The 16,169-nt window shown below is 39.1% G+C and overlaps 1 protein-coding gene across 1 annotated transcript; it reads right to left on the bottom strand.

Annotated features, from left to right (window-relative positions):
• Window positions 1-7,884: 7,884 nt before the first annotated feature.
• On the bottom strand, window positions 7,885-11,902 carry LOC146748670 (uncharacterized). The gene is made up of 2 exons (XM_085505695.1): window positions 11,158-11,902; window positions 7,885-8,945 (listed from the first exon to the last, which is right to left on the bottom strand). Exons 1-2 carry the CDS (start codon window positions 11,900-11,902, stop codon window positions 7,885-7,887), a joined length of 1,806 nt encoding a protein of 601 aa, XP_085361821.1.
• Window positions 11,903-16,169: the final 4,267 nt, after the last annotated feature.

The following is a 16,169-nucleotide window of genomic DNA, read 5'->3' as shown; positions in this document are numbered from 1 at the left end:
TTATTCATTTTTGAAAAGAACATAGTCAAACACTACTCTAAGAAACAAAACAAAAATTACAACAACAAAAAAGAAGAGATGAAAATAAATATATATGATTTATGATGTTTTAAAGGGCTGGAGGAAACAACTTAAACCCCTACTGTCTGTCAATTACTGAAATATAAAGGGTGATGGTGGCCTGACTCAAGGTTTCAACGGGGGTGTCAAGTCACGACTTTACATAGGTATTTCTTGGCCAGTCCCCTCTAGAAAACTTGCTACATGGAGTTGAATCCATCACTCGGATCTCTAGTTCTCAACTGAACAGCATGTCCGAGCGAAAGCTATCTGTCCATAGGTGAAAAACTGTGTCAAGAAAGGTGAAACCAAGTCAAGGGTTGCATGATATCCAGCAGTAGGTGAGTCAACTATTCGTGGGTGAGTAAAGAATAAAGAAAAGCTGAGAAAAATTGTATTTGAAGTTGACCAAGAGGCGGACTGAACAGGAATTGTGTAAAATTATCCAACAATGGTTTCTTCAAGAACGGTCCACTCTCTGGTCCCATCATTCAATGCAAAGCCTGCATCTTAGCCAAGCAACTTAGAGGTGACGACTTTGAATTTGAGGCCAGTTCAGGTAGATGCTATACATGAAGTCTTGATTCGATCTCAACTCATTCTGCATAAATAGACGCTGATGTTTTTGAATAAAGAAAATGTACTATACATGAACCTATGTGTGTTCATGCGCTTTGAACCCCCCTTTCATGAGGCCCCTTGGTAAGTCGCGACCCCGATAAGTCATGGTTTTTGCTCGGATCCCCATACCCACGACTTAGCGAGGGATCACTGTACATGTATATAGATTTGGAACAGCATTTGTTAAAACAAAAGGCTGGCAGTCGGCCATTTTGAGTCCAGTCTGAAAAACAAAATGATGTACAGTTTGAAAACAAATTTGTCCGTCTATACATGACAGAAATCCAGTTCCAGAATGGTAGAAATGCTTGATTAATTTTGAGGAATTTTTAGCACAAAAATGGCCACCATTCAGCCATGTTGAACATGTTTATATATCCCAAGATGAATGAAGTATATGTAAAGTTTGAATGGTTCAGACATGTCAGAGATACAGGTGAAGACACATGCATGAGCGCTCACACAGACACACAAATGTCCGAACATAAGCCTTGTTTTTGGACTTTGTCTGTACTGGAGACTAATAATTTAGGTATAAGATGACAAAAGTAAAATGTAAAGATGGTAGTTTATGGTCATATATCCATGGTCATTATGTGATAAATGTAGTATGTCAACAGATTCATAGGGGTGAGGCATTGATAGACTGTGGCCCTTTAATTTATTTGTTTTTGTTTTCAAAAATGTATTTTTTCTTATTTCTTACATTAGTATTTGATATGTTTAGTACAGAACTAGTGAACAATTTACCCAACTTTTAACAGCCACAGGAAAGTAAATTTCTTGCACTTACATGACATTGTGTATTCATGAATTTCAATACAGAAATCAAAGATATTTGCTATCAAGGAGGTGATAAGTATAGTCATTTACTTATTTACTTTATAACACCTAACACCTACCAAATCAAAGCACTCCTCGCCTGGTTTAAGGAAAATGTTTTTTTTTTGTTTTTTTTCCCCTTGTCCACTGCGACCCAGGAAGAGATATATCAGAGTGCTGATTTATTCAGATCAAATTTATAGTCTACAGTGATACAATATAATAATGTCTAATAACTAGTTATCAAGTCTGTGGTGCTTTTGATCAATGCTGAGATTTAGATCAATGAATATCATATACGTAACGGAACACCAGCATAATTTAGACGTCGGCATTCATCAGTGCACTCAATCATACTCAATAATTTACTCTTCAATAATTTTAATGGCTTATATGTATCATCATGATTATAATGCTCTTCAATGATTTGTTTTGTCTAGTCACCATATGTACTATAATAATATACAATGGTTGAAATGATCTGTGTGATGCAGTCATATTTCAATAACATATATTTCGTAAGAAAGTCATAATATCATAATATCGTTTTACAGTGAAAACTACCAAGATTTTGTCATTGAGACTGTTCTGGATGTTTTAAGATGAAGATTTGATATACAACAACAGAATCGCAGGCATGCTAGTTTGAATATTTGGAGAATAAAAACATTGATCGCAAAATGTATATGTAGCATGTTTGTACAGACAAAACTCAATCGGATAAAATGCTGTTCTCTTTGAGTTTAGATAAATTGTAAATGCTTTGGCTACACATTTCACTAGGCAATTAGGAGGTACCATGCACTTTCATGACGACATGATTTGAAGATGAAACTTGAGAGAATTGTTAAACCATTCCAATAAACATTTTCTGTTTTGTATACTGGTAAATTTGTGTTATTTGCTACATGAAAACAGTGTAAAGTAAAGTTAAAATGTACAAAATACTGGAAAACTTGCCTTCATCTTACAACTGAAAGCCCTTTCAAAACAAGTGAGGTGATCCTACTACTTTTCCTCAACTTTTTTAAGTACTCCCCATGGTAGGATACTAGTAACTTTTCGGTTCAAGGCGTACCAACTTTAATAGCTACAATTTAACCAACATGCAAAAGTCTTTTCTCAAAGTGTTACACAATTTATAAACAGTTGTTGGCCAGCGTTTGTATTCTTTTTTTTGTTCTAAATGTAATTTATAGAATGTCTCTATAAACTGTGCACTGAAAGTAGACCTAACAAAGAGTAGCACGTTCATTGCATTATCTACAGCAAGGCATCGCCCAGATCTCTGGTTTTATACATTGTTGCCCAGCTTTCAAACATTGCACGGAGCCACACGGACGTCCATCCAAACTTTTAATTCTGAATGTCTGCTCTTCCTGTGCTGTATTTATACATAAATGTAGAAATAATGAAAATACGTCTAGACTGTAGAATGATAAAAGTCTGCCAGTAACAATATTTTGAAACAAAGTAGGTAATCAGTTGTTCTGCTCTCTCCCAGAGCAATTTCCAAGATAAAATCTTGATGGTAAATTTGTTATTGCATGTACCGGAGGGTATCGTCAGGCTAGTGGATTTTACAACACAAATTATCGGAATATATGAAAACTGTTTTATTGTGTGTTTTTGTTTTGGATGTACACAAACCCCCATTGAAGTTGCACCACAAATATAATATAACACCTTGAATAATAAACAGTATTAATGGTGGACAGGTTATATGCATACAAGTTTGACAATATTATTGAATATAGACATTGATCAGATAGTACTCCAAACATGGAGCATATGTACTCTTTTTAAATAGGGTGTGGGGGGTGGAGGCAATGATAATCGTACCCTTGTTGCCGAAAGCATTGAGATGAAAGGCAAAAATTTAATGAGTACAGTGTCCAAAGTGAAGGAGTACCGGTAGATTATACAATCACTATTTCATTGAATTTTGCTTATTTCGCTGACTGGAAAATGCGCTAAATTAAAACCCAGTGAATATGTGAAATTTAGCATAGGACACATTATCTAATTGATAAAAGTCACTGAATATGCCTGAAATGCTAAATCAACGAAATTTAAACCTATTGAAAATTTGTCATTTTACAGCATTGTTGCAACTTTTGTGGAAAAATTACAACAGTCATTTGAAGAACACAGCAACAATGTATTATTTGATGATGACAAGAGGGGAAACCAGAAAAACAAATTAAGAACATACAGGCAAGAAATGTCTCATTTGAAAACTACCAGTATTTGGAAATTATAAAAAACCCTCATCATAGGTCAGCCTTAACTAAACTTAGGTTAAGTGCCCATAATCTCCACATTGAAACTGGCAGATATACTAATAAAGATATTACTGACAGAAAATGCCAAATCTGTCAAAACAGTGAAATTGGAGATGAGAAACACTTTCTCCTTCAATGTAGTCATTACACAGAATTAACAAATTCAACATTGTTCCTGATATCTGTTCAACAGAACAGAATTTTATTAAAAAGTACACATCAGGAAACCATTATTAAACTTGGTCAACTTATCTACAGTTGTTTTCAAATGAGAGAACAAAGTTTGAATAAAACATTTTATTGTAATCTATGCCATTGTAATCTATTGTAATTTTAAATAGGTACATTACATAGATGGTAATAATATTATCATCTATGCAATGTACTTATTTTACTTTTGTCTCAACTGAATTTTTTATTTTTACTTTTTTATTATCATGATTTTATTCTTTATTGTAATTTTATCTATATCTCAACAGAGAATCGATAACAATAAAGTTATTATTATTATATATTCATCCTATATATACTCTATACATCCATATTGCAAAATAGTTTAGCATTACAATTTTGATTTTTGAGCGATTCACCACAAATGAATCTAAAAATTTGACATGTAGTTATTAGATGTGTACCTATACTTATGCATAAATTTAACGCAAAATCTGAGCAGTTATTTAGAATTTAGTATCTAATTTATATTACTAATAAACTGGTCATTAGAATTGTTGTATTGTTCTGCATAAATAATATATAATATACAAATTTGTAAGTTTTCAAATGACATCTGAACATAGCTCAGATTTAGGCAAAATTATGTGTTGTTCTTAATTTAAACTAATTCATGTTTGAATGGAGAGCATACCGATTCATAAGTCATAAACCAACAATATTTGCATTTATATTTAATAATTATTTTTTGACACAAGTTTGTTAATTAATTCCACTAATTCATAAAATTTATTTTTCAATAAGCAGTAAAAAATCTCTGAAAATGACAATAACATTTACTAGAATTAGAAAAACTGTTATTCACAAAATTAACAAATTTAAGAGAGAACCACCCATGGTTCATGTACCTATTATGTAAATATAAATGTCATCCTGACAATCGATAGACGATCAGTAATATATGAAAAACTCCACTCGACAACAGAGCTAAAACAGTTACTTGGTAGTCTAGGCTTTTGAGCTGTCTTCATATATTGGGACCTAGATTTTCTCACATAGCCTTTAATCCTCATAAACACAATTACACCAGAACTGAAAGTCAATTTAAATTGTAATATGAGCCAACATTCAGTGCATAGACTTCAAAATTTCATTTCATTTTATTCTGTTCATCTCAGCATGAAAAATAACCATACCATGAAAGCCGCCTTAGATGTATGCAAAAACTGTGATTATCTTCTAACTCTCACAATACTACTTGATTTCTCCCACAAATATACTAATCCACAGATAATCCCCACATTGCTTTTCAATTTTGATTGTATATTTTGTTACAGAGCCTCAATAGGATAGAAAGATGATAGACCTGGTCACTGCAGAAGGATCGGGAACTCTGGTGTATAACGTACTAAGTATATATCAAGCACATGCACAAAATATAAGTGCGGCTAGTTTATAAAACTTAATTAATCATTAATTATTAGCTATTTATTTTCAACCAGTCACTGAATAAATCTAGTGCAAACAAACAAATAAGTTTGCATGTATGACATATGATAATACTAGACCGAAATCATCAACTCTTATCCTAGGCTATACACAATACAGCAGAATTTCTATCATTCCCACTTAAATTCACTGATGATCTGTAGTGTGGGCAAACATGGTATACCGTAAATACACTTTTCCATTGTTGTACAATAAAAAGTCTGTTATTAATTTTGTTCAAAAGACATGTAAAAGAATGAATACAAAAATACAACCATTCAAGATTTGAATGTCCATACTCGAATTGAGTTGTACTGAAAATTCAGAAATTCTCTCTCAAGTATCATCATATCTTCTCAATTCTGCTTCAGTTTGTTCGCGAGATGCAAGTGGTACTTATAACTGTATTTTCAATCTTACAGTCATGTATTACATCAGTCATGCACAGACAAACTTAATTATATACCCATGTAACACAGTCTTCAAATACCTTGAAGAACATGACTAAATACTGTTCATTACAGTTTGAAGTACTGACAAAATTCTACTTTACTTATTTAATCAAGAAATAATTCAATGCTATATTCGTTTTTCTTCATATTTTTATAATTTTCTACTTGATACAATTTACCGGTATGGAATTTTATTGATCAGCAAGAAAACTACATAAAGTTGGAAAAAGTAGAGACATGAATTAGAATTCCAAATTTGTCAATATTAAAGTCGTCATCAAAATAACATTTATATTATAGAAAGCTGCTATCTTTTCAGCTACCGGGGGTATTTACAATTAAAAAAATCTTCATTTATAAATTACCAATACATCTTGTATAGACAACTTGCTCTAAAATTGTGCGTATTGCAATAAATTTGATCTGCTATCAGTTTATGTCTTAACAATTTCTTGAAAGGCGTATACATGTTGTTTTTTTATATTTAATAAACTTTTATTGAGTCTTAGTACAATAGTACAACAACTTACATGTAGCACATACATTGTTTCATGGAAAAATTACATGTTAGAAAAGTAACTGTTCATACACTATGTCAGACATTAAAATGTGATTGATACAATTGTGGTCTTATTACTTTGCCAATACTGCAAGGAACTTGCCCCATTTTTTAAGGTGCTGTTCAAGTTTCCCTTTTTTGTTAGCTATTATATATTCTATTTTTTGTATATTGTGTACAAATGGTTCAAAAGGTTTAAAATAGGGAATTCTATTTTGACATCTACATATGTAAATATATCTCTTTGCTATTAATATTAAAAAAATTAGCAATATTGGGAACAGCGGGTTTCCCGACAGTATTGACATTGCGTTAATGCTTCAATAAATGACACAAGACACAAGGTTTTGGCAAAAGTGGAAGGGGGAGCGAATTGCAGACGCAGGCGTCGCAGCGAACAGCTCCATGATGCGACTCGCCTGTGAATTGCATCATGACGCCGAGCGCGTGGTACCTGGTTGCAACCTTCCACCAGCAGAGACTGTACAGGCGGGCGTCATGGCTGGCGTCCCCCTGGCGGGAGCCTGCAGATAGACTCACAACCCCAGGGGGATGGACAGCGTGGGTACCCGTGTAAAGTCTGCTTGGTCTGTGGTGGAAACCCCCTTTCCTGTTTATTGCTAAGGTTGTTCATGAGCAGATAAACATGAGTTACACTTGAGTGAGATCGGTAATGGTATAGAAATTGGTATATAGAGACCTTTGCATGAATGGGTGGGTGGGAGGTCTGCTGAGACGATGTGTATCGTACGGTGCGGCAAAATGAACTGATGCTTGAAGAGGATGCGAGCACGGATAAGCGAATGAACAGTCTGGTGTTAATTAATGTAAATCCGACTGAAGGACGAAATGTGAGCAAATATTGCATGAAGTACAATGTGGCATGGGAGGTGTCAAAATATGAAAGGGGGATGTCAGCTTGGTCAATGCATGTCATAATTGAGCATTAACACAGATTATAAATTATATTCATAATCATACTATTAATGCTTCAATAAATGACACAAGACACAAGGTTTTGGCAAAAGTGGAAGGGGGAGCGAATTGCAGACGCAGGCATCGCAGCGAACAGCTCCATGATGCGACTCGCCTGTGAATTGCATCATGACGCCGAGCGCGTGGTACCTGGTTGCAACCTTCCACCAGCAGAGACTGTACAGGCGGGCGTCATGGCTGGCGTCCCCCTGGCGGGAGCCTGCAGATAGACTCACAACCCCAGGGGGATGGACAGCGTGGGTACCCGTGTAAAGTCTGCTTGGTCTGTGGTGGAAACCCCCAAATTTAAAGGCAGGATGATGTGTTACAAAGTCTATCGCGATAGGATAAAACAAAGCATGGTTAGACCGATGAAACATTAAACTAAATACACTGCAAATACATGTAACGAAAACGAAATGAAATCTCAAGACAAATGTCGAAATTACAGTTAAGGAAGAGCAAGTGACAAGTGACCCAGAACTGAGCGGATGATGCTGGGGGGTGTGCGAATGTACGTCTGGTAGGCGTCACTGCGCCACCTGCCCAGTGCCTTGATCAACCAGTCCGGGAGATTTGCGTCGGCAGCTGTCGTGGCTGCACCACTGCGGAAACTGTGAGTAGTGTAACGGTTAACATCTGGTACAGATGCGCGAGTGAGAAGGTCTCGAATGTGGTTGCTAACAGCTTGCCGCGTGAGGAAATTACTGTTGGCGAACTGGAATGCGGGTAGGTGAGCGACGGAACTATGTAGTGCTTTGTATGCCTGGTATGCCTGCACGGCGCAGACCGATGACTGTGAGGGTGCGATGATGATGTTACATCCCCGGCGGAATGTGTCTGTCTTAGACGCCTTGAGCGCAATGACGAGGTCTGTGTTGCACGTGATGTCTGCCGTCAGTAAAGTGCGTTGTGGATCGAAGGTCATTGACGTGGGTGCGACAAATTCGCTGACTCTCAAGAAGCCGAAGAACGCCAGTGTAAAGGCAGACCACAACATAGCTTTGTCATGGTCGCAAATAGTGGGATGGTTTGCGACGGTGTTCTTAAGCATTCGCATTAGTGCAATGGTGATTGGGAGTTTTACACGATTTGGCACGCCGTGATGTCTTTTAATGCCTTGCATAGTGAAGTGAAGCAGGAGGTCGTCGCGTATTGATGAGGTGAAGCCAGCTTCGATGTGTGCACGGATGATAGCTGCGAGGTAAACTTTTAGCGTGCCATAGGTAAGTGACGATGTTGCGAGATGTGTCATAAACAGAATCGTTGAGCGTTGCGTTAGTGGATAAGGATTCATTCCATACATGCGACAGAAGAGAAGATAGCGAGTTTGTCCCGCATGATATGTCCGTCGTGTACCTGGTGCAATGCTCAGGTTGATGTAGTGGCAGGCTTGTTGTGTGAGGTTGACGGGACTACGTCGCACATCGGAGCCGTTAAGAGGGTGCACAGGTCCGGAGTTTTGGTTGGGACCCTGTCTGCCTGAGGTGCCAGTCGTTGAAACCGCAATATCTGTTGGCGAGAGAGAGAGTCAGCGATATCGTTATTAAACCCTGAGATATGTGAGATCATGACGTGAAAGTTATTAGATGCTGCAGTGAAGAACAGCAGTCGGACAAGTTGCATGATCCGTGGACATGATGAGGAGCCTTTTTTCCATATTTGGACAACTGATATGTTATCGCAGTGAAACCGTATTCGAAGACCATACCACAAGTGGCCCCAAATTAAGGAAGATAGTAGAATTGGTAGAAGTTCCTTCCAGGCAATAGAGTATAAAGGGTCATTTGTAATGAATGTAGGCCAGGTGTTTGCGAACCAATGACCCTTGTAGAATGCCCCGTAGCCAAGTGTTGCTGAGGCGTCTGTAAACAGTTCGAATTCTGGGGACGGTATCCAGTTTGGGTTGAGGAGGGATGCTGTGCCGTTCCAAGATGGCAAGAAGTCACACCACCATTGAACGTCGTGCCAGAATTCGTCAGTGAGTGTTATGACTTGAGAAAGACTGGTGGCTGTCATGCTGATATCAATCATGCGCCTCAGGAAGATGCGGCCGGCTGGTATGCACTTACATGCGAAACTGAGGCATCCAATGAGGGAGAGCAATTCACGTTTCGAGCATGTATGGCGAGTCAACCAGCTTGGCAGCTTGACAAGTAGATCCGCAAGCTTGTCCTTAGGTAGTCTAATAACCATGTTGACAGTGTCAAGCTCCACCCCTAGAAAGGTGATGACAGAGCAGGGACCCTCAACCTTTTCTGTAGCAATGGGTACCCCCAAGTGGTGACAACTTTGCAGCATAACATCCATATTGTGCTGGCAGGCGTTAGTGTTTGCCGGTCCAACTGTCAGGAAATCGTCTAGGTAGTGTAGAAAATCCGTATTCCTTGCGCGATGACTAACGATCCAGTGAATGGCATCAGCAATGCGGTTGAAGAGGTATGGTGCTGAGCGAAGCCCAAATGGCAGCACACGGTCGAAGAAATAGCATCCTTCCCAAAAAAAACCCGAGCAGGTGCCAGTCTTCCTTCCGAACTGGGCATAAGCGAAATGCGTGTTTAACATCGATTTTTGCGAGTAAGGAGCCATGGCCATGCTTGTGAATGAAGGCTACAGCATCATCGATGCGTGAGTAGACCAATGAATGATCTTCTTTTGAGATATTGTCATTGACGCTGTCAAGTGTAGGTTGGGAGAGATCCATGATAATGCGAAAACCCCCACTTTTCTTAGGCCGTAGGCCAAGAGAATTACAAACAAAGTTTTTGAGGGGAGGACGCTTAAATGGTCCGATAGTGTGACCAAGTTTGAGTTCTTTTTGGATTGATTCTGTGATGATAGAGGGGTTGATGCGAGCGGACTTGGCGTTGCGTGTAGATCTTGGGTAGTGCTTGCCGCGAAATCCAAGGTTAGCCCCATGAGAAATGTCAAATAAAATGGCTGCTACGAATGATTTGTCCGGGTGATCGTGCAGTTCTTGCGCAAAGGAATCGAGCTTAAGAGGTGTGCTTGGGTGCATATTTTCGACCACGTGAGCTGGCATGATCATTGGCGTGAAAGGGTCGTGGTGTGTAGCCACGAAAAAGCTGGTTTTTCGTCTCGGTATCGCGGTGGCTAATGGCAGTGTGGCCTGCAGAGTGGCAAGACGAACAAATGTGGAGACGATTATACCGGCATGGAGTTTCGCAGCGATCTTGATTGAAATTACGGCACACTGTATTGTTATAATTGTCAGCAGATTCGTTCACCCATGTATAAGGATTCCTGCTTCGTTGGCATTCCTGTTTGGTATGACCTTTCTGATGACAGTCAGGACATGTTGGAATGAGCAGATGGAGTTTTTGTTGACAGAATTTGTAGTCAAGTTGGTTGTTAGGCAAACTCCAGTTCCGTAGGCCAGGGTAACGTGAGTAATCTAGACGGAATTCTTTGTCATAGGTGACCCATGCTTCTGGCTTGAACTCAAGAGCTCGGCTGGCGATGTGACGCTGGTAATTGAATAAATGTACAGCCTCATGGGGAAAATAATGTGCCCTATAGGCAGCAAATGTTGACCAACATTCCAGCCAGTTTGCTAAATCGCGAATTTCATTCTTTTTTGCATGTTTTGAGAGAACAGCGACTGAGGGATCATCAGAGTCCAAAGCCACTCGGGTGTTTGAGATCTGGGTGGCATTTGGTTTTCTTGAGTCAGGGTGTAAATCGGACAAATCAACAAACTTACCCCGGTTTGCTAGTTGATTGAGTATTTGCTGGTCGACGTATGGTAAAAACAAGTCTGCAGGTGGGATGATAGGAGGAACTGCAATGCTGGCATTGTTCATCATCGGCATCGCCTGTGTCGCAGTGTTGATACCGGAAGCGGAAGTGAGAATGCCCTCACCGGCGAAACGTTGTATGGGAGCGGCCATGTTGGTTGCGTTGAAATGACCCCCGGTAGCAAAACTTTGTTGACTAGGATTAGCGTGAGCTAGCGATGCTTGGCTTGTAGTAGCTGGAAGTTGTTGAAACATCGAATTGTCTTGATGAGCGGTATTATTGTGTACAATCGCATTATGTTGACTAGCTATTGGCAAGGTAATCGGAAGGCTGTTATTTGTGAGAGAGTCAGTTGGCGTCGAACTTGATGGCGTTGTTTGGCTTGGGTCGCGTGATGACACGAGGCTTGCCGACAGTTGTGGAGCAGCCGGCGGTTGCGAAATATTATTCGGCTGCGTTTGACAGTTTCCTTGCTGTTGTAGGCTACGAACGAGATCTGCGAGTTCGCTTCTGCTAACTGTGATGACATCGCTGGGGAAGTTCGTGGACTGTAGTACAGTGGGATCTCCATTGTGTGCTGACGATTCTTGCGGAGGTGAGTCAGTTACGTCTATAGTCGCAACATTTTGGAAGCGAGCTGGAGTACGACGATTTCGTTGAGACTTGCGACCGCCACGGCTGGTGTTAGATCTTCCGCGTCCTCGAGGCATGTTGGAACTGGATGTTGTGAAGAAAAACTGGTATTTGTGACAAAATGAATGGCTGAAATGCTTTAGCAAGGAATTCTGCTGAGACGATGTGTATCGTACGGTGCGGCAAAATGAACTGATGCTTGAAGAGGATGCGAGCACGGATAAGCGAATGAACAGTCTGGTGTTAATTAATGTAAATCCGACTGAAGGACGAAATGTGAGCAAATATTGCATGAAGTACAATGTGGCATGGGAGGTGTCAAAATATGAAAGGGGGATGTCAGCTTGGTCAATGCATGTCATAATTGAGCATTAACACAGATTATAAATTATATTCATAATCATACTATTAAGGGAGCTTCTTAGCCCAACCTTCCTGCCCAAATTTTCTGAGAATTTTGTCCAAAAAATATTCACCAATGGACAATCAACCATGAGATGTATTAATGTTTCATCCTCCCCTTTGCAAAATGTACATAGCTTAGTTTCACAAATTTCAGGTCTAATTTTGTGTAATCTTATGTTTGTAGTGAGAAGGTTATGATTATCTATTGTTAATTTAAATGGCAAACAATATATATATTCCCATTGTCTCTTTTAAAAAATCAGCCAAAATACTTTCTGATTTAGGAGGGATGAAGCCCTGAGCAATAATTCCTGGAGTGACCTGCTTTGCAGTACATTGTTTTATATGGATAGTACATGCTATTCAAACTGTACACCAGAAAGATATCTTAAGAAGCAAACTAATATGTAATTTTCAAACATAAAACTAGGGCAGCTTTAATGACTGTTTGCTGGACGCTGATCAATTACACATTTTTTACAATAGTCTATTATTTTTTCAGCTAATAACTATAATTATCATATACCTCGTATTGCCCGGCCTCGTAACGCTATGGGAATCCTGATGCGCGAGCCGTGCAATAATTTTCCATATCACACCCGGGCCCTGTTTACGATATTTGGCAAACGCGTCTATTTCCTGGAACTACTTTCTGTTTACAAACAACGCGCGTAATTTTAGTCTGCGCTTCGATAACGACTGACGATATTCAGTGGATGGGAAATATACCAAAAGACCAGTTGGACTCATTATTACCCCGACGAAAGCCGGAATTTCACCACAACCAATCATAAAGATAACTGGTCACAAAACGTGTCAAGTTTACAGTACTACGGTACTCGCATTCAGCTGGCATCGGTGTTGCTGGATACACCCAGCGACACCGATGCCAGCTGACTGTGACGATACTGTCTTCTCGGAAGATCATTGGCGCATTTCAGATATTCTTAGTTGAGCTACGCCAGAATCTGGAACTGTAAACCAAAATGCTTCTTGTCAAGCAATTGTTTTTATCAACTGTGAAATCAACGTTTCTATACCTGCGGCTACAACATCAGCTCCAAGAAAATGCCCGTTGTCGGACGATCAGTAAATGACCAACTTAGCTGGACTGTAGTGTTCATTCTTAAGAAAGAAAGTTTATAATGAGTTCGTATTTATTTGCTACCGTTAAAATATTGTTATAAATTTACGTTCATCAAAACGTAATTTGTGGATATATTTGGTGACATTCGTTTGTCTATTGTGTGAGAGTTGTTGACGCGTTTGCGTCGTTTAGAATCCCCTGTATATCTCCGCGCCAGTAAAACGACCCGTATCGAAACCCGGATTAAATCAAATAGGTTTTCTTTTGGGCCAGACGAGCGAAAAATAACATACCTAAAGACTTTTTTTCTTCATATAAGGTATATGATAAAACCTTTATGGACTGGTTACGTCTTTTGCTGCCCTCAATCGTACGGCTTACGCGTCCTCGCAAGCTCAGGCGCTTCCGCGCCGTGCGACCTCGGGCCGCAAAAGCCGTATCCAGTCCATAAAGAATATAAATAATAGATTTATATACATTGTGACAAACATATGCACATGCATTCGATTTGACAATCTAGTTCAAGATGAATGGCAGCATTTTAATGAACTTGATCTTGGTCATGTATGGAAGGATTCTGTTCAAACTTGGTAAATACATTGAATGATATATGACAATATTCAGACCAGATTTAAAATTGTCGACTGGTGGCCATTTTGTTTTAAAGAATGCTATTCTTTTCCTGACATGTCTTGACTGATCATGTTCAAACTTTATATATACATCATGTTCCACATACATATTTATTCATTTGGTCACCCAATTCAAGATAACCAAATTGCAGCTGCTTTAATGTTAAAAATTTATCAAAGTCAAACATTTTTGCAGTCCTGGATCCCAGTCATATATGGACGGATTTCATTCTGTATGTAAGTTATGGGACCATGATGCATGTCATTTTATTTGTAAGGTCGGTTTTAAAATGGCAACTGGTGGGAAATTTATTCTTAGTTAATGCAGTTATGGAGTCATATCTCATGTTTAAACTTTATGTATTTCTTAAACCTGAAGTATTGCAATTACTTTATTGTAGTTTCATTAAAAAAAATATTTGTCAGTTAATTAATTATTAATTCATGCATTTTTTTTGGATAGCCTTGTCATATGAATTTATTAGTAACCTTAGTGACATACTGCAAATAAGAACTTACCTTGGGTACTTTAGCATATTTTCCTGTCCTTGTATCACGAACTGAAGACAGTGTCAAACAATCCACTTCCTGTAAATAATGACAAAATAAACTAACGTATACAATTTTAAGGATAGTTTAGGGTGCCAATATATACATATATTACGCTTGTTGTATGAAACTGCTACACAAATCTTTAGTGCCCCTTGAAAGAGTCTACCCATCAACTGGCCACTATGAAACTGTCATGCAACTCATGCCTCCACCAATAACCACCTGTTGTAGGTTACAGCTCCTACTGTCTCCTCAGTACCCATACCTCACTACTGACCACTAACTGTCATGCCTCCACCAACAAGTCAACTTATGCCTCCACTAACAAGTCATTGAAAATGACACAGTCCCCGTTAAGTTCTCTTTGTGCTCGTCATATTAAAGCGGAGGGGTTGTCGCGAGGGTGTCCTTGAAACTTGAGTTCCAAGTGGCCTATACAACAGATTGTTTATTTACATCAAAACACGTGTTCCATTTAGTAGTAATATGGCCAAAATAAAAACAGCCGTTATTCAGCCATCTTTGATCTGATTATGAAACACACTGATATGTATGATGTATGTGCCAAATTTGTATGAAAACTGACAGAGCACATCCAAGATACCGCATAAAAAAACAAAAACAAGATGCCTGCCAGTCGACCACCAAGAATGAACGGAATCGGTCCACAGGATTCTGAAATATGACGTTGGATAGACTGACGCACGGACAGACGGACACATGGACGGTCGGACGGACAGACTCAAGAACTCATGGATGGTCGGTGACATGTATCCTAACATGTATGATCTATGCACTAAATTTGAATGAAAACTGACAAAGCATGTTCAAAATACGACATTTTCAAAAAACCAGATAGCTGCCAGTCGGCCATCTTTGATCCAATTGTGAAATAAATCATCATGGACATGTATCCTAACATGTATAATCTATGTACCAAGTTTGAATGAAAACTGACAAAGCATGTCCAAAATACAACATTTTTAAAAAACAAGATGGCTGCCAGTCGGCCATTTTGAATCAAATTGCTAAACCACTGCATGTGCATATGTCTCACATAAAGTACTAGGCACATGCAAAGAATGAACGGAATCGGTCCAAGGGATTCTGAGATATGACTCACGAACGTACGAACGGAGACCGAATTATAAGTCCCCGTTTTCGGACTTCGGGGACTAATAACCACCTGTTGTAGGTTACAGCTCCTACTGACTCCTCAGTACCCATACCTCATCTACTAACCTCAAACTGTCTTGAACCCCATGCCCCCACCATCAACCACCTATTGTAGGTTACAGCTCCTACTGTTGCCTCAGTACCCATACCTCATCTACTAACCACTAACTGTCATGCAACTCATGCCTCCACCAATAACCACCTGTTGTACGTTACAGCTCCTACTGTCTCCTTAGTACCCATACCTCATCTACTGATTACTAACTGTCAAGCAACTCATGCCTCCACCAATAACCACCTGTTGTAGGGTACAAGTCTTACTGTCTCCTCACTACCAATACCTCATTTGCTAACCACTAACTGTCATGCAACTCATGCCTCCACCAATAACCACCTGTTGTAGGTTACAGCTCCTATTGTTTCCTCACTACCAATACCTCATTTGCTAACCACTAACTGTCACGCAACTCATGCCTCCACCAATAACCACCT

Source organism: Saccoglossus kowalevskii, chromosome 2 (assembly GCF_978046115.1).
Source record: "Saccoglossus kowalevskii chromosome 2, keSacKowa6.1, whole genome shotgun sequence".
NCBI classification, from domain to species: Eukaryota; Metazoa; Hemichordata; class Enteropneusta; family Harrimaniidae; genus Saccoglossus; species Saccoglossus kowalevskii.
The sequence above is the reverse complement of the archived record's forward strand: the minus strand, read 5'-3'. Positions and strand labels throughout refer to the sequence as shown.